We start from the raw sequence: 26653 nt of genomic DNA on the forward strand, positions 1-26653 counted from the left end.
TCTGAGTTGTTTTCATTTTTGTATTATAATTAATTATTCACACTATGACATTACATTAACAACTGCTTAGTTTTAGTTTTGTTTTTTTAAGGATATTAAACAGTAATATACAATAATATAATTAATAATAATAACTGAAACGCCTCAGTAAACCATGTGGCGTCACCAGAAACTCTGTAAGTTGCAGAGGTGAAAGAAAACTGAGGACATTTCCTCGTTTAGTTTTTCAGCAACTTCTACTTTGACCGTTTTCATTTTTTTTCATTTATATTTGCGCGGGGCTACATTTGAGAATAAAATGCTGTTCATGTACTTGACAGCTGTTGTTATTTTTTACACAAACTATACATTAAGGATGCATTGTTCTGCTTTTTTACACAAAAACAAAGGCTGAAATGTTTTGGTGGAAAAAAACTTTATTTATAAATTGACCAGAAAAATAAAATCTCATTTATTTTAGTAGTATTATGAAAACAGATGTTTCCACTCAGCAGTAGAAAAATGAAAAAATATTGTTTAAGGCATCACACAACTCGAACATTCAATAGACAGTGGGATTTAAAGCTACACTGTTTATCTGATTACGAACACTTCAGAACTTTAAGCCCCGCCCCTGTGTCCAGTTATATAAGCCACGCCCAGTGTATACAATAAACCCCACCCCCTTCTCGACTTTTTTGTGTATTTTTTGTAACACGGTGGCCATTTTGTCCAGATTTGGACAGTTTGTCATTTTACAAAGAACAGACGACAACATCTAACTTTCGCTTACTGAAATGAGCAAATCAGTGGAGTGGGAAGGAGTAGCTTGATCTGACACTAAAGAAAATGAAAAAAATATTGTAAAAGCATTGCAAAAAGTAGAGAGTAAACCTTGAGTTATAAAATGTACTGTTTTTAAGGGGTTACAGAATTTAATTCGTACAAAACGTCCAACAACTACAGCTCCGACAAGATTTGTAAAGCATGTTGATGGCTAAGACTAGTTACTGAAATACAAAATAAGGTTTGTGTTAAGTGGCTATTATAGCTAATAGCTTTAGCTAATATTTGTTCTCTTAAATAAAAACCTATAGTGTAATGTTGTGTATGTTTATTACATTTTACTGCTTTTATCCCCAGCCAAAGTGGGACAGTTCATGTTACTTAAGAATGAGGAATTTAATTATGAAACATATGACACAATATTTTTCCACTTTTACTTTATACTGACAGTTTGGTTCTGTTAATCCATGACAAAGTTATAAAGTAAAGCTAGTTTCAGAAGCAAGACAAGAGCATATTCTGGGGTTTCTAGTGCAAATCGTATCGAACAATTTAAATCTTTTAGTTTCAGTGAACAGAGTTTGGTGTGCGGAGCTGCAAGGAGCTACAAAACCAAAATGAAGGGGTAAAGAGAAAAAAAGAATCAAATTAAAACATGTTTCCTGTTACAGGGTAACTAACAAAGAGTCAGTTTTGAGCTTGAGACAACAAAGAACGAGATAACTGCACTAAGTCAAAGGAAAATATAATTATTTCCAATCCCTCTGCACTGAGAAACAGAAAATTTGGATGATTGGAGGCTCCTGGTCCGTTTCAGCTCAGTCGTTCCCTCCAGTGGCCAATCTCTAACACTACAGGTGGCATCTAATTTGAGACTAAACCACACATTTAACCTCATTTCACACACGCATTTAATTATACATATATTCATACTTCTAGCTGTGATCATAGAAACAAACTGAAAATTAATTCATTAGTATTAACGACTGCACTCCATTGTCCAATACAGTGATCTGAATATATTATATTATATATATATACAAATATATATTCTATATTTGCCAAACTGCTAAATAATTAACATTTTAGTTATTTATTTATTTTTATTTTCAATAATTGAATTGATCCAGTTCATTCAGATTTCATTCTTTTTGCTCCTGCTTGTTACATAACTCACATTGTGATACTGAAAACAAAAGGTAGTGAAGCCCCTGAGGAACATTTGATTGAATTTCATGTCGAGTTAATAGTTGACATGGGGACGAATGATGTGGGATTCAAACTGACAACCTCAGCAGATCTCCCAGCTCACAGATCGATCCCCAGCTTGGCTCCTCCGACCTCCTGGACACAAAAACTCAACCAGTGACCAAGTCAAAACTCACGTTTGTTCAAAATAAAGAAGGAAACTGACATCAGGCCAGTTTCATCAACTGATGAAATAAAAATTCTTCTTATTCTCAAGTATAAGAATGGTTGTAAGAATTTTGACCTTGGACTTGAACGTATTTCATAATTATAATAAAAGATTTTACTTTTTGTTCCTTACAGTCTTGTACGGTGAAGCCTGGAAATATTCCTCAGGAGTCACGGTCTTCACACCCCCAAAATAATCCAACACCCACACCTGAAACACGGAGGAGGAACATTACTACTAGTAGCATCAAATGCAATACCAGTAGTACTACTAGGAAAGCAGCAGTAGTATTAGAAACAATAGCTGTAGTGGAAGTGTTTATAGTAATCTTAGCAGTACTTGTACCAGGGATAGATTTTACAGCAGCACTTAAAGATATACTGGCAGTGGAGTACTGTACTAATTCTAATAGTAACAGCAGCAGTAGCAGCGGCAGTAATAACAGTTATAGTAGCTGCAGCATTGTAGTGTTAGCAACAAGTGAATTAGCATTAGTAGTAATAGTGGTAACCACATGAAGTTTTATATGGTACCAGCAGCAGCTTTGGTAGTAGTAGTGGTATAATAATAGTAGTACTAGCAGTAGCAGTAGTAGAAAAACCTGCGTGATTTTGAACTTGGCGAAGAACCAGTTGTGATCTGACGGCCAGTCGATCATCTCCGGGTGTCGACTAAACAGAGCTTTCTTTGCATAATCGGCCTCCTCAGTCCCGTTTATCTGGACAAGAGGAAGGATGGAGGGCAGAGGTCATGTGACATTACCACCTGGATACACAAGAGTGAGTATCGGTGTGTATTTGTACCTCAATGACTGATCCAGACAGGATGACGTGGGCACAGAGAGGACTCTGAGGGTCGAAGCCCTGCTGTCTGCAGTAATCAGTCTGAGCCAGAGACATGGACAGAGACGCCACAGGGTTCACCTGCAGGAGACATAGTGCTGTTTATCTCCTGTCTGTGGGATCATCTGCTTCTGCTGTTTATCATTCAGCAACATGTGACTTTATCTCCCAAACTGCTGAGTCACTGTTCAACAACCGCTGCGTCATGGTAGAAACTCTGCTGTTGCAGAAATCCCAGACCACAGCTGTGTTATTTTGGAGAAGTAGAGAATGTGGACTTAGAGAGAAATAGGTCACTTGTTAAAATATTCAAATCTGCAAAAACACTGGAGAAGAGGAAATATTTGATTTGGATTTAGAGGTAAATATAAGTTTTAGAAAATTTTAAATATATATCTTTATTAGTGGTAAAACTGTTCCTGTGGAGGTTTTGAACACATTGGAAACATTATGATTAATGTACAACCCAGCTGATCACAGCTCGAGCTGCAGGACTCCTACCTCCAGGTCCTGCACGGAGACCTCCATGCGGGTCAGGTACATGTAGGGAACCCCGGAGCTCGAGTCCTTCGGCCCGTCGCTGATGGAGAAGGCGTTGGAGAACGGCTGCCCCACCACCGGCTTGTGGGTGGAGATGGTGGCCATGGAGGCCCAGTCGCACTGGTGGACGACGAAACGAGCGACCCGGGCCACCTGGTCGTGAGGTGGGATCCGGAACCGCGACGAGGAGGACGGAGAGACGGAGGCCCAGAAAAGGCCGAGAAGGAACACACAGGTAGCCCGCAGAAGGAGGTTCATGGTCGGCCTCTGAATGTGTGGGACAGTCGGTGAGAAGGACCGGAGCTCCTCAGATAAACAACAAGCAGACATCCGGTCTGAAGCTTCAAAATAAAAGACAACACCGCTCTACTCAATGTCAAAATAAGAGCTGTGGTGGCGGTTACAAAGTTCCAGGATAAAAGTATAACATCAATAAAATCCATATTTAAAATCCCCCCTTCATACACACACACACACAAATATCAAAATAAAACATTTGATTTACCAAAGTCCTTTTATTTATAAAAACATCATTTGCTCATTTGCACAGAATCTGACTTTAAACCACTTTATTAAAACGTGAAGGTATAAAAATAGATAGTTTTGTGTTGTTTTGTCAGTTGGAGTTTCTGCACCTGGTGATCTGATCAGTGAGATTCAATCACTCCTGGACCTTCAGCCTCGCAGACATCACAAAGGTTTTCCTCAACGGTGAAGTGACCCTGACAACTGCTACTGCCACAAAGACAGGGTACTTCCTGTTTGGGAAGCGAGGCGGTTTGTATGTCGGTAGAGTAATCCCAGGTCAGCTCAGTGCCGGCTTTAACAACCCTGAATAGAGAACAACACAATGGTCAGTACAGACTGACAACAGTAACAATCATCACCTGTATGTGAAGCTCCTCATCCTCACCTGTTGGTGAAGAAGGCAATGACAGGGAAACCCGGGTCGTGAGAGTCGGTGAAGATGTTCTGAATAAAAAGGTTCGGCCTGCAGCTGTGCTGTACGAAGCAGAGACAGGGTGGAAGGCAGCGTTTCATACCAAACTTCAGTAATCTATTATCATTTCCTCCTCAGACACAATCAAATCATGGCCCCTTTCTGTGATCTGGGGATTTCTAGAAAATGTAACATATAAAGAAAATTACAGTTTTTTTCTACAGGACTTGGCGTACCAATATTTTCTCCGTTTATGTTTTTTTGTTTTCCATCCCATCCATCCTGTTTATAGACACATGAATGAAGATTATTTTAAAGGCTCACACAGACTCGGTCACTTACGTTAATGAAGCGGCTCACGTTTCCCTCTTTGGTGGCATCTACAAAGTAAACTCCTTCTACATTTACTGTTCTCTTTAAACCGCTCTGTTTGTCCGTCTCCACCTTGGTGACATTTGCTGCGCCTGAAGTCGTTGCCTTCTTCTTCTCACCCGATGAACAGGATCCAGTCATTTCACCTTCAGAAACTGAATTGAATTTGAATCAGGAATGTGCCATGACTAAACTGAGGGTTTAAAATGTGTTTTCACCAAATTGATCCACAATCGTCTGTTTTGTTTTAGATTTGCTTGTTGTACCTGCTGAAGGAGACGATGACTCTGCATTTCCCACCAACTTTGTCTGAACCTGAAGACAAAACATTATCATTTATTTAATGAACAATAAATTAACTCCTGGGTGAATCACTGGTGTAAAGCTGGACTTGATCTTGATCACAAAGAAAACCTCTATATAACAGAATCGCAAAACAGGCATTATATTCTTTAATCTTTATTTATTCAGTGTTGCTCCTCCTGTAACAGTATTAAATGTAAATTCTGATACTTCCAGAAACATTTGACATCTCCTTGTCTGTTTATTTGTTTATTCCATGTCAGAAATCCTTTTACTCTGCTGTGGAAACTGACTTCTCCTAACTAAAGTCTTCATTGTGGGTTAATTTTGAAATCCTGACGTCAGACTAAAAAACTAAAAACATACATTTCTATTCCATTTCTATCAAACAATTTGTTTTAATAACTGAAACTTTTTTACATTTTAGCTTCTAAATTCTGAGCACTTCCTTCAACCTATGAATTCCATAAATGTATTGATTGATTAATTAGTTGAGAAATTAATTGGCTGATTTACCAACAGCAGAACAGTGACTGTTGTTTGTTTGAATAAAGAATTAGATTTTGATTAAGTTTAGAATGAAGAAGGGCGGATGATGTAAAAGCCAGATGTCAGATTTGATGCAAACCTCGTCTCTGTCCTGAGCTGTGGTGGAGGTGGTGTCGTTGGGTCTCTGGATCACTGGGACGTGCAGTGGTGGTGAGGTGGAGGGGGACACTGGCGGGGGTGTTTCCAGCACGTTGCTGCGCCCCTTCTGCACTGGTGGGGCAAGCCACTCTGTGACAACCTCCACTTCGTCGTCTGATGGAAGGTCGCATCTCATCAGCTTTGATGGCGGAGGCTCAGTGGGACTCTGGACCCTCCGCAGGACCACACCTACACATTTGATTTAATTCACGAATGGAACTGATGGTCTGAACTGTGACTGATCGTCGGCGTCTCACCTGCGTATGTGCAGACAAATGTGCCCCGGTCCAGGTCGTCACGGCAACGGACGCCCCAGCCACGCTCTACAGTCTGGAAGACTTGGAGCCGAACTCTGATTCCTCTCTGGACCAGACGGTTCTGACAGCGAGCTCGTTCACAGTCGCACCATGGACCACATTCATACAGACTAAGACACATAAAACACTTTATTAAAGCTGCAGAATCAGCTTCTAATGAGTTTTTGTTTCATCTTTATCACCTGGTCGGATAAAACCCGATGTCACCTGTAACTGTTATCACTGTATTTTGGACTTTTTTACTTTTTAGACATGACAATTGATAATTCAGAAAATATTTTAGAAGAATATTTACTGTTAGACAAAGTTTTTAAGACGTAATGTTTTTCAAATGTGCTTCAACTTATTTAGGCTGAATTTATCCAGTAATTTCCAGCTACACAGCATACCTACAACTCTCCTTCTGTTTATATAGTATGTAAGTAGTTTAAAAGTAAAGTAATAGTAGTGTACATATAAAGTAGATTATTCACTATCTACATTATTTTCACAGATAAACTCATAGTGAAAATAATATGAAACATCAATATTTCTTGTGGTCTTCTTTTACCCTGATGGGACAGGCCCGGCCAGCCTGTGATAGGTGTAGTGCTGCCCTCCTCTGGTCATTGCGATGCAGGTACAGCTTTGTGCGTCAGTGCAGCCGTCAGTACAGTCGCAGCAGACGTTGAACAACGTTGGGCCACTGCTCAGAAAACACCCATGAGGCCAGCGGTCTTTCCTGTATCTGAAGTCGGGTGGTCGAGCACCACCATCCCCAGGACACAGCTCCACTGGCGTGGGTTCCACGCCACGACTCAGGTCCAGCTCCGGCCGTCGAGGGACAGCCGTGACAGGAGGGTCGAGCCGAACAGAGGGGTTAAAGGTGAAAAAGTCCACCTGAAGGAAGCAGAAAACAAAGACGGATTGTCCTTGGTCCATTTTACACTTTGGTGAAAGTCATAATGTGCGTCTTTTAACAGTGCTGTACTTCAGTGTAACCATCCCTCTTTAAGATGTCGGTGAAGATTCTCAGTCGTCCAGGTGAAGTTATCTGGAAGTTTAGTCATGGCAACTGGACTTCCTTTAGTTAGGTGAAACGTTTCGCTACTCATCCAAGTAGCTTCTTCAGTCTTTGCCTTTGTTTCACCTAACGAGCCTATTCAGGGCAAGGGGTGGAGTGAAACCAGCCTTGGAGCATAAATTTGCGGCCTCTAACCAACTATCTTCAGACTGAAGAAGCTACTTGGATGAGTAGCGAAACGTTTCACCTAACTAAAGGAAGTCCAGTTGCCATGACTAAACTTCCAGACATCCCTCTTTAATGACCATGAACCTCCTTCTGTTCTACTTTAATACTGTATTTCTAGTACTTTTACATTATGGGATGTGAGCTCTTCTTCCAGCTGACCTGCAGGATGTCATAGCTTTCTGTAGCCAACAGGAAACGCATCACATCGTCGTGGTTACGAAGGCTCTGACCACATGGTGCTTTGTAAACAACATCTGAGTTTTCGAAGCCAATTTCCTCTGAAGGCTCCGCCCCTACATCTACTGACACTGCGCCCCCTCTGGATGACATCAGAGGCAGAGCACTCAGCCTCTTAAAGCCACAGAGCAGCGGTACCTTCAGCGGGTTCTGACCCCAGAACTGACATTTGGACAGAGGCATAGTGCGATAACTGGTCAGACAGGCCTTGAAGGAAAAAAAAGATAAATGTGTAAGTACAGACACCAAGTACTATACAGTGTATACTGTATATAATACAGTGTTCATTTCTCAACAACAGAAACTATGATATAAAAATGACGATGATGAAATTACAAATACCCTTGGAAAACAGGAACTGCCAAAATATTTTACATTTTTCAACAACAAATTAATTTATGTTATCAACTATTTAGCTTCTTCTCTCTACAAGATCTAATTATTAAAAATACAAAGCAAAAGTGTAAATGTAGTTTTTGTAAAACTGATAAATAAAAAATGAAAAAATAAAAATGGCAGATTTCCACTGAGATGCATTAATTTCAGTTATGAGTCTAATTCTAAAAGTTAAAGTTAAACCTTCTCTACACATTTATACCATACTGTATATCATACCTTGATATACAGAAGGAAAAATTATTTCAGAGCTTCTTCAGAGCTTTATGTATGATACTGCTATAAATACTCGTCTACTGTGTATGTTACCTTGCAGCAGGAGTGGAGCTGGTACTGCAACTGGACAGGGGTCAGAGGAGGCAGCAACTCCTCTCTTCCTGCAGGGCTCGATATACCATTTGAAGAAGGTAGGGGGGGAGAAATCGGGCTGTGGAAATCAGCTGACATCACCTCACCTCGGTAGGCAAACACACCAAAATAAAATACAGTTATGACTTTACATACATGTGACTTTTAGATTCCCTTTTCTTTTTAAACTGAAGACTCCTACATTGACAGTGATCACATCTTTAGTTTTGAGGTCAAGCTTTGAGGTCAAGACAATACAGTTTTTAAACCACTTTTCAGCAAATAAAACAAGCCCAAACATTCAAGGATCCTCTGAGACCACTACGGCAGTCTTCAGAACATTTGCTGATTGGAGTCTTGTTCCAGTAATGTGTTCCGTTCTGTGTATGTGCTGAAGTTTCTTTTTGACTTTTTTAACTTTTGGTTAACAAAACTTGATGTATTGATGCCTGATCAGGCTTTGATTAAAACTGATTACACAAAGCCTTCTTAACATTCATGCTCTGCCCCTTAGAAATCTCCAGATCAGCATGACATGACTCTGAGAAAGCTTCTCTTTGCTGAGAATAACAATCTGAACCTGCCACTGCTTTGTTTCCTCATTATCACAATGCTCAGTCATATTTATAACTTGGGAACAACCGCTGCAGGTTGATTTACTGAACAAGCCTCCGATGACTCAATCAAATCCACCTGAGAGTTAAGTCAAGACATTCAACTATGAATAAAGTCTGAGAAAAAAAATTAAATACATATTTTAGGACAAATGAAAAGACAAACATCTGACTCAACTTCATATCTGAAACAATTTACCACCAAAACAGTTAAAAACCCTTCTCCCTGCAGAATCTATGAATAACTACTTGTTTATACTGGTAAAATAGGATTTTCAGCATAAAACTATGTGGTTACCTGAGCCGATGACCACCTGGACCACAGACGAGTCCTGACTGGAGACCGGATGAGACAAATCCAGAGACTCAAGCAGCTTCAAGCCATGAACGAACTCTGATTAACAAACAACACAAACATCACAATTGGAAACACGACTAAAGACGTCAACCAAGAGTTTAGGTTAAAAGTCCAACCTTTATCTGTTGCCGTGTTCTTCTCCAGGGCTCTCTTCAGGTGTTTCAGGTACACAAGAACCCTATCAAAAACCTGGTCCACATCCTCGTCAGCCCAAAAGGCTTTGGCTCTTTCTAAGAAATGCACAAAGGACAAATTGTCAGTACTATATTCTAAAGCTATTCCTCAGATGTTTCTCTAGTTTTATCCAACCAGACCATACTGGACTATTTCTGCAGATTTGATCTGGCCTAAATGAACATAGAAAGTCTAAATAAAATAAAATCCATTAAAACATTTTAAATTTGTAAAATTAATTAAGAAAAAATAACAACTTTTTGCTTTCTTTATCGACTCCAGACTTAGTGAAAACACTGGATTAACACAGTGTGTGAAAAACTGTTTAGAACCACGTTTCTTGTTAATTTCTTATTCGTTAGGTCGGTAGGTTTTCCTGGTTTAACTTCACGTTATCACACAGAAACCAGCTGAGGCTCAGACGAACAGTTCGAACACATTTCCAACGTGAAAACTCAACATTGTTCTTACCAACGTCCTGTGGGTTTAATGAAGCTTCCTCCATTTCAACAGTAGCTAGTGTGCTAGCACTCAGCTAGCTTCGTTAGCAAACAATCTTTCTAAACTGCAAAGAAAATGATGGGGGTACTTTTATGAACAGCTTTACAAATAAAATAGTTGTTCCTATCAGACATTAATTTAACGTCACCTCGATTTCATTTGATATTCAGATGTAGCTAAATACTAGTTAACTGTTGTTTCATTAGCTAGCGTAATGTAGCTACCAAACGTTAGCTGCTTCTTCATTTATCAAGTGTAGCACACAGTTACTAACCAAACACAAGCAGAATAGTTCTAAAGTACCATTCACTGATAATTACGTGTGTAATATCTAAACACTATTAGTTAACTTTAATTCATTTCCACACTCGACGTTGAACAGATTTACGCTGAGAAGATCATTTGGTCCACAACGGCTGCCGTAGTGATGCTATGTGGCCCAGAGGTCGGTCTTACAGGCACGGTTTCCCTGATTGCACCAGTTTATAGTTAATTTAAACTTTTTCCTTCAAATATTTAACATTCGTATACACAAGTTTTATAAACCAGCACTTTCACTTTTGTATGACCAGTGATTTGTTAAAACGGTACATTTTGTTTCTAAAGATACAATTACAAACTGTGGAGTTTTGAACAGAGGAGAAGATTGTAAATGTAAATGTAATGTAAATGTAAAGATTGAACCAAACAAACCAAAATAAAATAGAAAGCTGTTTGACATGCTGTACGTGTCAGTTTACAGACCAGTGTTGGTCCCTGGGAGACCGTACTCTGGACAAAACACCAACCCATCAACAGCTCCGCTTTTTGTATTGACCTCCATCGACCACCGTACCGCCACACATGTCAACATAAACTTTATGTTAAATTTCCCGTTTTAATAACTTTAAAACTAAAAATCATACATTTGAAAACGCCGTTGTACGTCAGGAACCATATGTAGATTGTCGCTGGCTTTAACAAGAGAAGATCTGTGCTTTAAGTAACCAGTTTAGCTACTTCCGGTGTAGATTTGTAACTGTAATAATGAACTTAACGCGGACTGATGAACAGAGACCAACTGGCTCCATGAAAGCTGAGAGAATTTAATCCAGTAAGACAAATGCACTTTTCAAATACGATACTGCTGCAGATTATTTATATAATATTTGTTGTCAGACTAACTGTGGATTTTAGACTGCTGCTCAGACAAAAATATCATGTAAATCATCTCAATCAAGGTGTTTCACCATCCTGCTGTCTGGGTGGACAGTTTAGGACCAGACAAGCATTTAAATCTTTTGTAAATATAATGAAATAAAATAAAAGCAAACCAAAGAAATCAAGTTTGACCAATGAAAAAACGAAATAAACAGAGAATAAAGTAATAACCAATAAGAAAAGAGCAAGAAAAGTCACGAGGAGAGGGAAGAATAGAATCAAAATGTATCTTAGGTCTTTATCCTTTATTTTCAATGTTTTTATGCTAAACTATATTTTCAGCTGAAGACCATTCAGCTTCACAGGGTAAAGTTTTGTTGTCTGTCCTCAGGTGAGATGGCGCAGGTGCGGAGGTCACTTTATTCTTTTTTTTTTTTTTTTTTAATCAAAATACATTTCTCAACATTTTATTCAACACTGCACTGTGAATGACTTTCTATTATATAATAACATGATTAACACGATAGTCTTATGTCATAATTGTACAAATGCCTTATTTTGTCTGAACAACAAGAAAAAGCAAATATTTGTCTTGATTAAAAATGATTCATTAATGGTCTTAAAAAGTCTTAAATCAGATTAAACAGGCTCCAAACAAACTGGTATTAAAGTTACAATATCTCTTATAGTGTCAGAACTCTAATGTTTTGTTTGTTGGGTCTGATTCTTTATTGCAGCTGGTAGCGGGCGGACTGCCTGGTCGTCCGGTGCAAAGCGCCCTGATGTGGTTGGTAACGTTATTCTCCATGATAAACTGGATCTGTGGAAGTCCTCCAAGGGCTCAGTCCACTATCACCAAGGTACAGTGCTACAGTTTCCTCACAATAGTCCATCTAGGCTATCTTAGCTAAGAAACTAAGAGCATTGATACTGAGTGATAATAAACATGCTCACTCCATTTCTAACTCTCAGCTATGCATCGGCCTCTGATCTGTCTCTGTGGAGTTCAGGTCTTCAGGCAGGTGACCACACTCTAAACATTCTCTGTTCCCTCCGAGCGGCTCGCTCACCCGTCACCAGAGGTTTCACAGATGTTTCTCAGGACTATGGACTATGTCCGGTTCCTGACCACTCCTGGCACCCACAGCTGCACGTACGCGGAGTCTTTCCACCGCTCATTCTTTGCAGACTGGCAGGAGAGCAGACCGACCTCAAAATGCAAATGTAAAACAAATGCACCCAATTATATGTCTCTGCAGCTGTTTCAAGCTCCACATCTGTTCGGCTTCAATGTGCTTTTCCATGGTTTTAGGTTCTGACATCTGCAGATCCTCCCCTAAATCCTGCTGTCAGCCTCAGCCAATGAGGAGCAAACTGTGAGTGTCTGATCATCACCATTGATTAATCATTAAATAGTGACATCTTAATGTACACTGCCCGTCCACAAAAGAAGTCACCACCTGGATTTAACTTAGTAAATAGGTAAGAGCCTCCCACTGGATAATGACTGCATTGATTATAGTTCTTTAACCCTAACTGATGCAGTGAGTAGCTTCTCATTTCTTAAACAACCATGTCTGAAGACACATCATGTGGTCGTGGAAAAGTTGTTAACCTTTTTCAGAAGGGTCAAATTATTGGTATGAATCAAAGAAAACATCTGAGGAGATTAATGAAACTACTGAAACTTGGTTAAGAACTGTCCAATGGAAGAAGGTCATGTGGTCTGATGAGTCCAGATTGACCCTGATCCAGAGTGATGGAGCATCAGGGTAAGAAGAGAGGAGGGTGAAGTGATGCTCCCATCATGTCTAGTGTCTACTGTACAAGTCTGTGGGGGCAGTGCTGTGATCTGGGGCTGCTGCAGTTGGTCAGGTCCAGGTTTAGCAAAATCGAACTCAAAAGGAATACCCGACTCCAGCGGGTTAATCTCTGTTTACGTTCCTAACCCTAACCCTTAATATCAAATCTTGAATCATTTTAATGTTATTTGTAGTATTTGCTGCTCACACAAACAAACATCTTGTCTATCAGGTGTCAGCAGCAGTAGAGTTTGTGAACCTCACCCATCCTCACCCCAAAGTGCCAAGTGCACTGAGACAGCAGGCTGAAGATGCTCTGAGGAGACTGGATGCCTGGGAGACCTGCCAGAGCTTCAGTCGCAAGGTTGCAAGGTCTGTCTGAAAGTAACTGTTATGATACTTGTCTTTGACAAATATTAACAGAAAATAAAGTTTAAATACAGGCAGCAGACAACAACAGTTCCAAGTGTAGAGAAGCTAACACTGAAATCAGCCATCCTGTCATCTGAGCTGCCACATGTCTTGTAATATGTAATATAAATATCTGCAGCTTCCAGCTTGTTGCACTTGTTGATACTCACTCACACTTCCTGCAGACGTTCCAGATGTTTTCATAATAACAAACTGCTTCTCAATAAAGGATTTTAATCAGCTCTGGTACAGTTTTTGAAGCTGATTCTGTTTCTTAAATGAATCATGTTGAGATACTTTAGACTGAATCTGAAAAGTTGCCAACACTTATTGTCTCACTCAAACAGTTTGTGAGTTTTAGGTTTCCTGTGTCCTTCGAGGAGGCTCAAGGTTCATCAGAGCGCTGTGGACCCCCTCGGTCAGGCTGGCTACACTAAAGGTTTGTCAGTCTACATTTCAGACTTAAAACCATTTACAGAGCGGGTCCTGTTTTTTTCTTCTCATGTGACAAATAAAATCACACAACTTACCAATAGAGTACAATATAAAGTGTATTTGTAAAACACACTACAGTAAAACTCAAGGGTCGGAGTTTCGGTGAATTTTACATGACTGAATTTGAAAAAGTGCAGTTTTTGATCAGGGACAGAGCATTACTTTTTATATTCATGAAATTAAAAATTAAAAGTATGTTATATATATATAACTGTGACACGTAAGAAAATGTGTGGACGCTCCACTGAGTGTGAAGTGTGGGATTGGAGATATTCTACTTTGAGTTGTGGCAGCCAGCAGCACAGGAAACTCTGCACTAAATATCAGCAGGATACAAATGTCCTGCAGAAACTGAAGTGTGCAGAGGCTGACTCTACAGCAGATAAAGAATCCACCATAAACTGCATAAGAAACACAAACTGAAACTTTGAGAAGGCCGCTGCAGTCGACTAAAAACTGCTGAGTATTCATCACGGCAGCTGCTGATCCTGTGTTTGCTAACTGATATCTGGATCTTACTAAAGACCAGTTCATGCTTGTCATGTCTACATTTCCTCCAGTGTCTGTGTAACACACATGTTGTCACTGTGTATTAACTTCCTTTCACTTAAACATCTTTACATAACATCTGGTCAGTTCTGATTGGTGCATGGAGGAGAGTGACATCAACATTTTCCAGCCCACGTCAAACCAGAGGGAAAGAACAAAAAGACAAATAGTGAGAACGAACCAAAACTGTTGTGACCTTAGCAGGAAATAGTGTTAATGAGGGACTCTGCTGTCGGCTGTAGGAACCTTATTGAGAAGCAGGTTTCAGGGTTTTTAAGAGTCCACATAGTGTTTGTACTGTTCTCTTGTGTTTTTGGGACACCGACGGGATTTTGTGTGTTTTCTGGAGGTTTCTGACCTTTGATCAGTTCTGAACAAACATGGCGTCTGTCAGCAAAGAAACGAAGCGATGTTTCTTTCTACAACTTCTCATTATTTCCTTCCCAGCATGCACTGGGGTTCCTGGAGGTCAGTCACCAGTTTCCTTTCCTCTCCATCGTCTTCATCTGTATAATTGATTTGTCATTTCCTTCTTTTGTTTCTGTATTTGTCCGACTGTCTGTTCTGTCTAGTGAGGTTTTACCTTGTTAACAGTCGTAAAGAACCAGTTCACTGTTCTTACTGATAAAATCATATAAAGTTTCCTTATTGTTTTTCTCTTCATGATGAATGTCCTAGCATTAGCAGCACCCTTAACTGTACATCTGTCCATTACACCAGCCTTTACTTTACCCACAGTCCTGTTGCTTTTCACATATGAACCTCAGTCCTGTTTTATACTGTTGTTCTGCATTTTAACATAAAGCTGGAGTGTTTGTGAGCAGACCAGAGGCCAGCGTTTTCTTGCATCGCAGTCGTCGTGCAAACTTTCTGTGGGAGGAGTTGAAGCAAGGCAATCTGGAGCGAGAGTGTATGGAGGAGAAATGTTCCTACGAGGAGGCCAAGGAGATCTTTTCTCTGCCACAGCAGCTGGTCAGTCGAGACTCCCGCTGCAGTTTCATACGTGGTTTATAGTCGTTCCTGCTTTTGTCAGTAACGTGCTTTTCTGCTTTTCAGGAGGCCTTCTGGAGGAAGTACACAGGTAACCAACACTTCACATCACACTTGTAACTCAGAAGAATCCAGAACTGTCAGTTATGAAGACAAAAGACAAAACTTCCAGGTGTTGAAATGCTTGTTGAAATCTTCCTGTTTGCAGCGGTGGATCACTGCCTGTCATCTCCCTGTAAGAACGGTGCAACTTGTACTCGCCATCTCAACACCTACGTCTGCAAATGTCCACCTGGTTTCCATGGATCCCACTGTGACAAAGGTAGACATAGCATCCACAGCCGAAACCTCTATGAGTTCCCGACTGTTGATGTCTTGGGAAACACGGTTGTTTTTCCCTCTCAACAGTTCGTTCGACCTCTCACGGTTGCCGCTACAGAAACGGAGGATGTGAACATTTCTGCAGAGATTATCCAGATCGTTCTCACGTGTGTTTCTGTGCTCCAGGATACAGTCTGGATCAGGACAACAGCACCTGCTTACCTACAGGTTTGAGATGATGTTTGAGAGATGGTGAAACATAAGATTGTCACTTAGGTTGAATAACGATTTAGACTTCTTCCACTTCTCTGTGGTGACTCAGAGCACTATTGCAACCATCTAGCAACATCCAGGTAACCAACTTGAAATTTTGATATTACAGCAACAACTAAAATGAAGTAACTTAAGAAGCCCTGGGTTCCTAAAAAAGGTCTGATTAGTCCTCCTCTAGCCTGGGCCCCATTTCTAAGAAGAAATTTCTTATGAAATCCAATCCCATTCATCATTTTTCATCACTTCAGTCCACAACACAGAACATCACCATGAACCGTGATGTCCCCCTCAGCCGCCACCACAGCGTCCTGACCCACGCAACTAAAACAGAAACCAGTGTAGCACCTGCCCAATTCGAAAAGAAAATCCGGTAGAAAACCCGATAGAGATGTCTACAGTGACATAACGACGTGGCTTTGTGGTGGTATTGTTGTGACGTCACACCTTTATACGTCCATCTGTCCAATGGACTAACGTCTAACGCATTAGAAACAAAAAATACTTCCTGTAACATCTGAGAGGTCAAAGTATGGCTGTGACGTGTCGACTCTTTGGCTTGTCTCTGGTCTAGTTGACGTTCCCTGTGGAAGACCAATAGCCCATGTTGTCCCGAGGGTTGTTAATGGAAAAATCTGCCCCAAAGGACACTGTCCATGGCAGGTAAGATTTGCAAACAATACATCCCATAATTCGATCTAAATGCTGTTTAATCTAGTCTTATAAAACGTGTCCTGTTGATGAATTAGTTTGTCGTTTGGCTCCGACCCAGATTTTGGAGACTTGTAATTAATGATTAAGTGAAAGCAGATAATAAAACACTGCTTCTGTTTCAGGCTCTACTGTCTGAAAACACTGTCTTCAAGTGTGGAGCCATCGTCTTGTCAGATCAGTGGATTTTAACCGCAGCTCACTGTGTTTGGCAGCAACCCCACAACATCTTCTATGTCACTGTTGGTAATGACACTTTCATAAGCAGGGACAATAATAATAATAATAATACCTCGAATAATGTCACACAACCATCAAGTTATAACTAAAACATGCATTTTTAGCTGTTTTGTAATTTCATAACGACTGGGTAGAACTGTTAGCAGAGTGTAGCAGAGGGAAGGGGCAGAGCAGAGCAGAACGGACTGACCTTGAGTCTCATGTTGGCCCTAGTTTAAGTTGCATATTGTATCATGACGTGATTTTGTAGAGAAGACAGAAGCTGAAGTAGACAGAAAATGAAATGTGATGGGTCTCTCAGCTGTTATAAATTAGAAAACGCTCTCCCTGTGAAGGTAAACATGACCAGATGGCGGACGAGCAGACTGAGCAGAGGCAGCAAGTGGACAAAGTTGTGATCCATCCCAATTACAACAAGTCCAGTTCTGACAGCGACCTAGCCATGCTGAAGCTTTACTCCCCGGTGCAACTGGGGCGCCACGTGGTGCCCATTTGCCTTCCCGCCCGGAACAGCACATTCGGGCGTACGCTGGCCACTATCCGCCACTCCACTGTGTCCGGTTGGGGCCGCCTAGCGCAGTATGGTCCCCCTGCCAGGATGCTCCAGAGACTAGAGCTACCGAGGGTCCCTCTGCAGGAGTGCCGCCTCCACACCAAGCTCAATATCACCAGGAACATGCTCTGTGCCGGGCTGAAGACCGGAGGCCGGGACGCCTGCGAGGGCGACAGCGGTGGCCCTCTGGTAACACGCTACCAGAAAACCTGGTTCCTGACGGGGGTGGTGAGCTGGGGGAAGGGGTGTGCCAATGAAAACATGTACGGAGTCTACACCCGAGTCAGCAACTTCCTGGACTGGATCGATGAGATCAAGTCCACTGGCTGAAATGGTTCAAAGCAGTGGGACATAAAAATCCTAAAGTGGGTTTTAAACTACTAACAAAAAATGTATCTTAATTAGTAATATAATTTTCAAAAATAACAATGAACATGAAAAACAATCAGGCTACTAAAAGGTAAATAAATGACATTTATCACAGAGGAAAACTGCAAATCTAGCAACATTTGGGTTTTTTGACTTTTGTTGGTTCAAAAAATAGTTTCCACTGTAAGTGATCAACATAACACAATGAGCATAATACAGTTTAAAGACTTAACCTACTTCATTAAAAAACTTTACTGTTATGTCAAATTATATCAGAAACAGTGTTTATTATCTATATTTACTGTACGAATGCTGGTGGTTTTATGATTTCTACTAGTTATCAAATAATAGCTAATGTTAAATCCAGTACAAGTCCTAAGGTGATTATTTTATATATTGAAATGTTGAGTCTTTGAGTTATTGTAAGAAATATGTTATTGAAATAAAACATTCATATTGTTTCATTTCTGCTTTAGACAGAGTTAATTATTAATATTATTATTGTTATTGGTAGTAGTAGTTATATTATTATAGCAGTAGTTTTTTATATTGTAGTTAGTATTATTAGTAGTAGTAGTTTTATTATTATAGTGTTTATTATTATTATTACTAGTAGTAGTTTATTATTATTAGTAGTAGTAGTAGTTTATTATTATTAGTAGTAGTAGTAGTTTATTATTATTAGTAGTAGTAGTAGTTTATTATTATTAGTAGTAGTAGTAGTAGTAGTAGTTTATTATTATTATTATTCTTATCGTTTCTTATTAGTAGTGTAGTAGTGTTATATTATTATTAGTAGTATAGTAGTAGTTATATATAGTTTTAATTATTATGTAGTCGTAGTTAGTTTATTTATTATATTCGTCATTCGTCGTTGTTTATCTCTTCTTCGTCGTCGTCGTCGTTCTTCTTCTTCGTCGTTCTCGTCGTCGTTTCTTCTTCTTCTCGTCGTAGTCGTTTCTTTTCTCTCGTCGTCGTCGTCGTCGTTTTCTCTTATTCTCTTCTTCGTCGTCGTCGTCCTCGTCGTCGTTTATCTTATTCTTCTTCGCCTCGTCGTTTCTTCTTCTTCTTCTTCGTCGTCGTCGTTTTCTTCTTCGTCGTCGTCGTCGTCGTTTCTTCTTCTTCTTCTTCTTCGTCGTCGTTTTTTCTTCTTCTTCCGTCGTCGTCGTCGTTCTTCTTCTTCTCTTCTTCGTCGTAGTCGTTTCTTATTCTTCGTCGTCGTCGTCGTCGTTTCTTCTTCTTCGGCTTGTTCGTCGTCGTTTCGTCTTCTTCTTCTTCGTCGTCGTTTCTTCTCTTCGTCGTCGTTTCTTCTTCGGCGTCTCCTCGTCGTCTTCGTCTCGTCGTCGTCGTCGTTTTTTGAGTCGTCGTAGTCGTCGTTATTTAGTAGTAGTAGTAGTAGTAGTAGTAGTAGTAGTAGTAGTAGTACTAGTAATCGCAGTTTCAGGGATTTAACGTGCTGTCCATCCACATGTGTCACAGTTGGTCTGAGGGTCTTTCCGTTGGGAACATGTGATCAGCTGCTGGGTGGTGGGGGGTGGATCAGACTTTGTACTTTTGGATCCATAAAGAAGCAGCAAAGCACCAGAGTTTCTGATGAAATCAACTATGTGGCTGAGAGTCTTGTTCATCTCCGTCTGCAGCTTCTGCAGCTGCCAGCCGGCTTCAGGTGAGGAAACCCGTGGTGAACAGTCCCACTGCAGCAGAGAAAGATAATTACTTTGGTTTTATTAAGAGATTTTAAAATACGAGCCGAATATTCCCATGTTGGTCACTGAGGATTAGGACGTACAGTTACAGGTTGTGTAACATCAGCTACCTGACGTTTAGCATGTTAGCATGCTAACAATTGAGGCCGTCCTTAGTTTTAAGGTATGTGGTCAAAATTATTTTTGAAATAGTATTTACCATAAGTATTTGTGGATTGCTGAAGTACTCACGTGACGTGTCAGTAAAATGTTGGACCGTGTGTGAGGTGTGATGAGCAGACTTACAGAAATGTCACGTCTGTCGAACACGTCATCTCATTGTGAAGACGGCAGCAACCACTGGACACATCCTAACCCAACCAGGACTGGATGGAAACAAGATGGTTCAGTTACTGTGTTTCAGTCTCAAAGTGTTGCTCCAACATTTGCCTTCACTGAGCCGTGTAAAAAGGAAGACACACCTAAACTTCATTCTCTGTTTGGTAGTCTTTCTGAATCCAGATCAAGCCAACGGCGTCCTGATCCGCATTCGCAGGTACAACTCTGGATGGTTTGAGGAGCTGCAGATGGGAAATCTGGAGAGGGAGTGTTTGGAGGAAAAGTGTTCGTACGAAGAGGCCCGGGAGGTGTACGAACACACAGAAACCACGGTCTGACTGAAGAAATACCACATGCTAATCAGTCTTTACTTTAAGTGGCTGTCATTTAGCAGCACTGAGCCATACATTTCAAATATAAAGTCTTTATTTTAATCTTTATTCCGTAGTTCCGATAATGCCTTTGTGTTGTTTTTTTCTTTGAATTGAAAAATCTAATGTTGAGTTATGTGGTTACCTTTCTTTTGCTATAGGACGAGTTTTGGCGGATTTATAATGGTAAGAAGCTCCACACTTTTATTCAATTGTTGGTTCATTGTCATATGAACAGAAAGATAGTAGACTTAGTGGAATAGGAACTGTCTTCATGATTTCACCATTGACTAGTTCTATAGCTGCTACAGAAACCTCAATAAGATCACTATATTAAAACTGTTTCAACAAAAGACACAGTTTCTGTCAAATGAAATATTTTTTCAACACCATACAGAATGTCCTTTAATGCCTGTTTTCATGGTTACATACAGTTGTACTACCTATTACTAATACAGTGCCTATGAAAAGTATTCACCCCCCTTGGATATTTGATTCTTTTATTGACATAAATCAATCATGGTCAATAAAAGTTGGCGACTCTGACAAAGACATTTCTGAAAAATAACCCTCATTAATGTCAAAGCAAAAACAGGTTTGTACAAATGTCAATTAAATAAAAATATATAAGGTTAAATCAGTGTTTGCATTAATATTCACCCCCTTTAAAATGACTGACCTAATCCAATAGAGGTCCAGATATTTGGTGCTAGTAGTCCCACAATTAGTAAATGGGGATCACCTGAGTGCAGTGAATGCGTCTCATGTGATTGCAGCATAAAGAAACTTGTGTCTGGAAGGTCCAGTCACTGGTTCTTCAGTATTCCTGGCTACCATTACACCATGAGGACAGAAGAACACTCCCAGCAACTCAGAGAACAGGTCATTGAAAAGCATAAGTCAGGGGATGAGTACAAAAAAATCTCCAAGGCACTGAACATCCCCCAGAGTTCAGTGAAATCCATCTTCTAAAAATGGAAGGAATATGGCACATGTCTAAATCTGCCGAGAACAGGCCGTCCACACAAACTGAGTGACCGGTCAAGAAGGAGACTAGTGAGAGAGGCCACTAACACACTGATGACTACTCTGAGGGAGTTACAAGCTTCAGCCACTGAGATAGGAGAGACTGTACATACAACAACTGTTGACCGGGTTCTTCACCAGTCAAAGCTTTAGGGGAGAGTGGATGGAGAAAGACACTGTTGAAGAAAACTTGTGTTAAATCACGACTTGTGTTCACCAATAGATGTGAAAGACTCCAGTGTCCAGTGGACGAGGGTTCTGTGGTCTGATGAGACCAAAATTGTGCTTTTTGGCCATCAGACACACCAAACACTGCACATCACCACAAACACACCATCCCCACTGTTAAACACGGTGGTGGCAGCATCATGCTCTGGGGATGCTTCTCATCAGCCGGCCCTGGAAGGATTGTTAAGGTAGAGGGTAAGATGAATGCAGCAAAATCCTGGAGGAAAATCTTATTCAGTCAGCAAGACAACTACGGCGAAAGGTACACAGAAATGGTTTACTGACAACAAGGTGAATGCTCTGGAGTGGCTGAGTCAAAGCCCAGTCTTCAATCCAAAAGAAAATTTGTGGATGGATTTGAAAAGGGCTGTTCACACCCGATCCCCATGAAACCTGACAGAGTTTGAGCAGTTTTGCAAAGGAGAATGGCAAAAAAATCCAGTGTCCAGCTGTGTAAACCTAATTGAGACCTATCCACACAGACTCCATGCTGTGATTGCAGCCAAAGGTTTATCTACTAAATACTGACCTGAAGGGGGTGAATATTAATGCAAACACTGATTTCACCTTATATATTTTTATGTCATTGACAAAACCTGTTTTCACTTTGACATTAATGAGGTATTTTTCTGAAATGTTTTTGTCAAAGTCGCCAACTTTTATTGACCAGGACTGATTTATAATCTCAATAAAAGGATGAAACATCCTTTTATTGAGTGAATACCTTTTTTAGGCACTGTAGGTACGATGTACTACTTATATTCTACTTCACTATATTCTCATCCTTTAGTCCCTGAAAGCTGTAAGTCTAACCCCTGTTTGAATGGTGGCAGCTGCTATGCTCAGGGTTCATCCTACAACTGCTTCTGCCTGCCACAGTTCAGTGGACTCAACTGTGAGCTTGGTGAGCAAAATACACACATTTTTATTTTAAGAACCACAGAGAAGATGTGTACTGACTTGTAATGTCAGCTTTTGATTGACCTGCTGTGGTCCTGCAGGCTTCCAGTGTTTTATCAAGAAATGAAAGTCAAAAATGTTGAGTTGTGTATTGAACTGGTTTGTGTTTGTGTTACCTATGTAATGCTGATTTAGTTGGCACTTAGAGTTTTTGTTAAATTGACAATAAATATTGGGATATGATTATAAATGATTATATAAATGTTTCTATTCTTTGAAGGTAACAAAGGCTACGAATACTCTGTTGGTATCTGAGACTCTGGTATTTTATTTGCATTAATTCAGAATATTTACAAGCGAAAAAAAAAATGTGGCCGTCCAAATATTTGACTTATTTGTTTCATGGTGACATAAACTATAAAATATTTGAAATATGAACATGTTTTAGAGGCCCAGGATGTCCCCAGCACCTGCCTACTGGAAAATGGAGGCTGTGAGCATTTCTGCATTGAAGGTGAAGGAGGACGAAAATTAAACTGCTCATGTGCAGACGGCTACTATCTGGACGCTGATGGACTGAGCTGTGTAGCAAAAGGTAGATTTTTGTCAAACACATGATAGAGGAGGCACATGGGTGGCAAATACAATACAAACATTAGGAGCCAGATACAATTCCTCCATGAAAACAGTGAAGGAAATAGTTTAGTCTATGAAATGTAAAAAAAAAAAAAAAAAAAAAAGAGAATGATGCAAATTACATCCTAAAGGGATCTTCAAGATTTACATTTATGTTTAATTATTTAGATTCATTTAAGATTCATTTATCCTGAGTGACTTACAAGTCAGGTAAAAAGCTAAATATCTAGGTCAAGGAGAGGAACTTTAAAGTAAAGTGCTCTACAAAGAGCTGTTTCAGTTTCATAGGGTATGAGTGTAAGATTTATTTTAAATTCATATTATTTTTTAGAGGTGAGTAGGTCGCTCCACCATCGTGGAACCACAGCGATGAAAAGTTTAACCTGGGATCTTTGGAGGTGAGGGGACCACAAGATGTCATTCACTGACACAAGAGCACAGTGAGTGAGAGGGATTGTAGACCAGGATGAGGGAGTTCAGGTACTGGTGCTGTTGAGTTGACCACTTTGTAGGTAAGAGTCAGGACTGACCAACCTGATGCAACATGAAGCCAGTGCAGAGATCTGAACAGTGGAGTACAGTACAGTGTCCTTTTTACTGATCAACAATAAGACATGCTTCTGCATTTTGGGTCATCTGGAGTTTGATGGTGCAGCTAGTAACACCGTCAGTAAGACACTGCAGTAGTCAAGACCAGATATGAGCAGAGCCTGAACAGTGAGTTGTGTTGTATAGTCTTAAAGGTTGAGTCTGATCTTTGTGATGCCGATGTTGTGTTGTATTGAAGGAACAGATAACTTCACCTAAATGACTGAGAATCAGCAACAACAACTCGGTCCTTGGCTTTCTCTGGGTTTCAAGGAAATAAATTTGTGTGTCATCAGCATAAAAATGATAACTTATGTGTTGAAGTGGCAGCCTGGAAATGCAAACTAAAAGTGAGATTAGTATCGATCCCTGTGGGACACCACGTTGTACCATACTAACATACCACAACATAACACTTTGCAGTATGTTCTGTCAGTACATTAACAAATCTGCTTTTAAGCATATTATTAAATTACCCTTAAGGATAAATGTATCTATATATGTTTTTGTTTCTGCTGTTTCAGAGGAGATAGAATGCGGCATGGTTCCTGTCCTGCAGGGTGAAAACAAAGCCCAGCAGCTCGACCCTCGAGCTAGAATTGTAGGAGGAACAGAATGTCCCAAAGGGGAATGCCCTTGGCAGGTTTGCTAAAGTTAAAGGAACAGTTCACCTCTATACTGTAGAGCCTTTTGATAGTTTCTACTGTTGAGACCTTTATTTATTTTTCTAGACTCTGAAATTCTGCCAGAAAACCCTGATTCAAACTGAAATGCTCAAAGAGCTTTGATGGAGTCTTTGAGGGAAATGCTGAATAGCTCATCAGAATGAATTACTTTTATTTAGTTTTTTATTACTTTTATTACTTAAACCATATTTTTCATGTTGGTGTTTGTCAGTCACCTTTTGTTCCAACATAAAAGCAAAGTAAAACTTACATCTATTTACATCTTTATTGCTCCTGATGTGAGTTGAAGTGAGGGTTAAAAACAAGCACTGCTGTTTGTGTTTGAGGTTTTGCTGGTGTATAAAGGCAAAGGCTTCTGTGGAGGAGTGATTTATAAACCGACATGGATCCTGACGGCGTCTCATTGCATGGAGAACACAAACGCTCAGTTCCTGAAGGTGGTCGCAGGTATGAATCCCCACATTTGCAGGAAACTAACTCTTCCAGGAGTCAGGTTTAAACAGCGAGACACCTTCAGCTTGAAATCTACTGCTACATTTTAAAATGTGACCACAATTACTGTATGTTTGACATCAAACATGTGACATCATATATATATATATAGTATACAGATATACTATAACAGAATATTTCAGTTCAGCTCTGAGGGAAACTCGTGTCTCTGCTCTTACTCTTTGCCTGTCAGGCGAACACAACACAGAGGTGAACGAGGGCACGGAGCAGCGGATCCAGGTCTCTGAGATCATCATGCATGAGAAGTATGTGTCACGCACTGCTGACAATGACATCGCCCTCCTTCGCCTAGCTACGCCCATCATCTACACACCACATGCCGTCCCAGCCTGCCTGCCAACACGCCCACTGGCTGAGCGCGAACTCTGGGCCATCAGCATGCACACTGTGAGCGGCTGGGGAAGGAGGGGTGAAAACGGGCCCACCTCGCATATCCTGCGACGGCTGAAGGTGCCGAGAATCCGGACGCAGCAGTGTGTCGAGGAGAGCGGTGTGGTTCTCACCAAGAACATGTTTTGTGCCGGATACATTGAGGGCCGACAGGACTCGTGTAAAGGCGACAGCGGTGGTCCCCTGGTGACGCAGTACAAGAAGACTGTGTTCCTGCTTGGGATTGTCAGCTGGGGGAAGGGCTGCGCCCGACCAGGCAACTATGGCATTTACACCCGGCTGTCCAACTACCTGGAGTGGATCCACAACCGAACAGCGACACCAGATCTGCCAAAAAACCACACTGAGCCACCTCTACACAACCTCACAACCTGAGGGTTCAGAGGACAATTACCTGGATCAGTGGTCTTGGATCAACCTTCAGGTCTTGGTTTTTGTCATGTAACAATTGACAGGTCATTGAAATTGATGTATTTTTTTTAGTTCTCAGTTACTATGGAGACTTTATTTCTCAGTCTCCATAATAATATTCCAGTTCCTTTAATGTGAATATTAACTAGTTTTCCCAGTTTTCTCTGACAATAAAATCAACATATTTGTATTTGTGTTTGACAAAATCAAGCAGTGAGTATCAGCCTTGACTTCAGGAAACTGTTTGGCCTCTTTATACATGAAACAATAAATCCTTCATAACACAGTAATACACATAATAAAGAAAACACCAAATACTGTCATTTAACATCTGTATGTCACACTGTGTGACTGATTCCCACCGTTATTAAAGTAACTTCATACTTATACTGAAACATATGGAAACTGTGATCCAATAAAACATGAGTTAATCTGTAAAAATCATATTGGCTGATTGCTAACATTTCAACCTAACAAAAGGAAGCCCAGTTACCATGACTCAACTTCCAGATAACTTCACCTGGACGACTGTATGGTTGGGTTTGCTGGTTTTACAGCTCGTGTGTGTTTCTACAGTCCAGAGTGTTCAGTGAGCAGAGTTCCTGTGATACAAAGGGTTTAAAAGCTGTAATTAATGGTCAATAAATCATTTACTAATCCTTTATAGATTAGACTTTAATGGTATCTAAATGGGGGTTACCAAGCTGCAGGACATATGGACCAGGAAATTCTAAAAAGCAACAAGTTAAGCTCCCTCAGGTTTTACATCTCCTTGTGGACACATCTGTTTGGACACTTTTCTGTCTCCTTGTTGTCTTTGAGCTGAGCTCTGACTTTTTCCATCCACCAATATAAACAGTTTCTATGGGCTGTAGGAATTACTGGCACACACAGCTAAGATATAGAATATAGAAAACAGTAAATGGGAAAGAAATGCAGATGAATGAATACACGAAATAAACAGAGGAATTATATAACGGCCTTTCT

The 26653-nt window shown here is 40.4% G+C and overlaps 4 protein-coding genes across 14 annotated transcripts; 2 read left to right on the forward strand and 2 right to left on the reverse strand.

Annotated features, from left to right (window-relative positions):
• Positions 1-2073: 2073 nt before the first annotated feature.
• Positions 2074-3904, reverse strand: creg1 (cellular repressor of E1A-stimulated genes 1). Its single transcript, XM_026363045.1, has 5 exons — positions 3526-3904; positions 2986-3105; positions 2784-2900; positions 2315-2392; positions 2074-2109 (listed from the first exon to the last, which is right to left on the reverse strand). Exons 1-5 carry the CDS (start codon positions 3892-3894, stop codon positions 2074-2076), a joined length of 720 nt encoding a protein of 239 aa, XP_026218830.1. The 5' UTR covers positions 3895-3904.
• On the reverse strand, positions 3776-10468 carry setdb2 (SET domain bifurcated histone lysine methyltransferase 2). 6 transcript variants are annotated; one of them, XM_026363766.1, is made up of 13 exons: positions 10013-10468; positions 9484-9597; positions 9308-9403; positions 8357-8502; positions 7574-7858; positions 6734-7062; positions 6124-6293; positions 5808-6055; positions 5143-5191; positions 4847-5031; positions 4478-4566; positions 4200-4395; positions 3776-3905 (listed from the first exon to the last, which is right to left on the reverse strand). In XM_026363766.1, the coding sequence occupies exons 1-12, from the start codon at positions 10044-10046 to the stop codon at positions 4212-4214; spliced, it is 1929 nt and encodes a 642-aa protein (XP_026219551.1). In that variant the 5' UTR covers positions 10047-10468; the 3' UTR covers positions 3776-3905; positions 4200-4211. The 6 variants fall into 6 exon arrangements, 5 of the variants coding, with proteins under 5 accessions (XP_026219551.1, XP_026219553.1, XP_026219552.1 ...); XM_026363768.1 differs by lacking the exon at positions 3776-3905 and having other exon boundaries at positions 4060-4395; positions 10013-10106; positions 10317-10468; XM_026363767.1 differs by lacking the exon at positions 3776-3905 and having other exon boundaries at positions 4060-4395; positions 10013-10106; positions 10191-10468.
• Positions 10469-10859: 391 nt separating this feature from the next.
• On the forward strand, positions 10860-18357 carry f7l (coagulation factor VII, like). 6 transcript variants are annotated; one of them, XM_026363773.1, is made up of 12 exons: positions 10860-11135; positions 11920-12406; positions 12495-12558; positions 13217-13356; positions 13757-13834; positions 15245-15411; positions 15496-15520; positions 15638-15751; positions 15838-15978; positions 16595-16683; positions 16857-16977; positions 17307-18357. In XM_026363773.1, exons 4-12 carry the CDS (start codon positions 13314-13316, stop codon positions 17852-17854), a joined length of 1326 nt encoding a protein of 441 aa, XP_026219558.1. In that variant the 5' UTR covers positions 10860-11135; positions 11920-12406; positions 12495-12558; positions 13217-13313; the 3' UTR covers positions 17855-18357. The 6 variants fall into 6 exon arrangements, with proteins under 6 accessions (XP_026219558.1, XP_026219559.1, XP_026219561.1 ...); XM_026363774.1 differs by lacking the exon at positions 12495-12558 and having other exon boundaries at positions 11920-12042; XM_026363776.1 differs by lacking the exons at positions 10860-11135; positions 11920-12406; positions 12495-12558 and adding an exon at positions 14787-14907 and having other exon boundaries at positions 13743-13834.
• A 1069-nt stretch (positions 18358-19426) lies between these two features.
• f7 (coagulation factor VII) lies at positions 19427-26642 on the forward strand. The gene is made up of 8 exons (XM_026363772.1): positions 19427-19559; positions 20086-20249; positions 20450-20474; positions 22333-22446; positions 22891-23037; positions 24191-24309; positions 24679-24799; positions 25038-26642. The coding sequence occupies exons 1-8, from the start codon at positions 19487-19489 to the stop codon at positions 25628-25630; spliced, it is 1356 nt and encodes a 451-aa protein (XP_026219557.1). The 5' UTR covers positions 19427-19486; the 3' UTR covers positions 25631-26642.
• The last annotated feature ends 11 nt before the right edge of the window (positions 26643-26653 follow it).

This window comes from Anabas testudineus, chromosome 2 (genome assembly GCF_900324465.2).
Source record: "Anabas testudineus chromosome 2, fAnaTes1.2, whole genome shotgun sequence".
Taxonomy (NCBI): domain Eukaryota; kingdom Metazoa; phylum Chordata; class Actinopteri; order Anabantiformes; family Anabantidae; genus Anabas; species Anabas testudineus.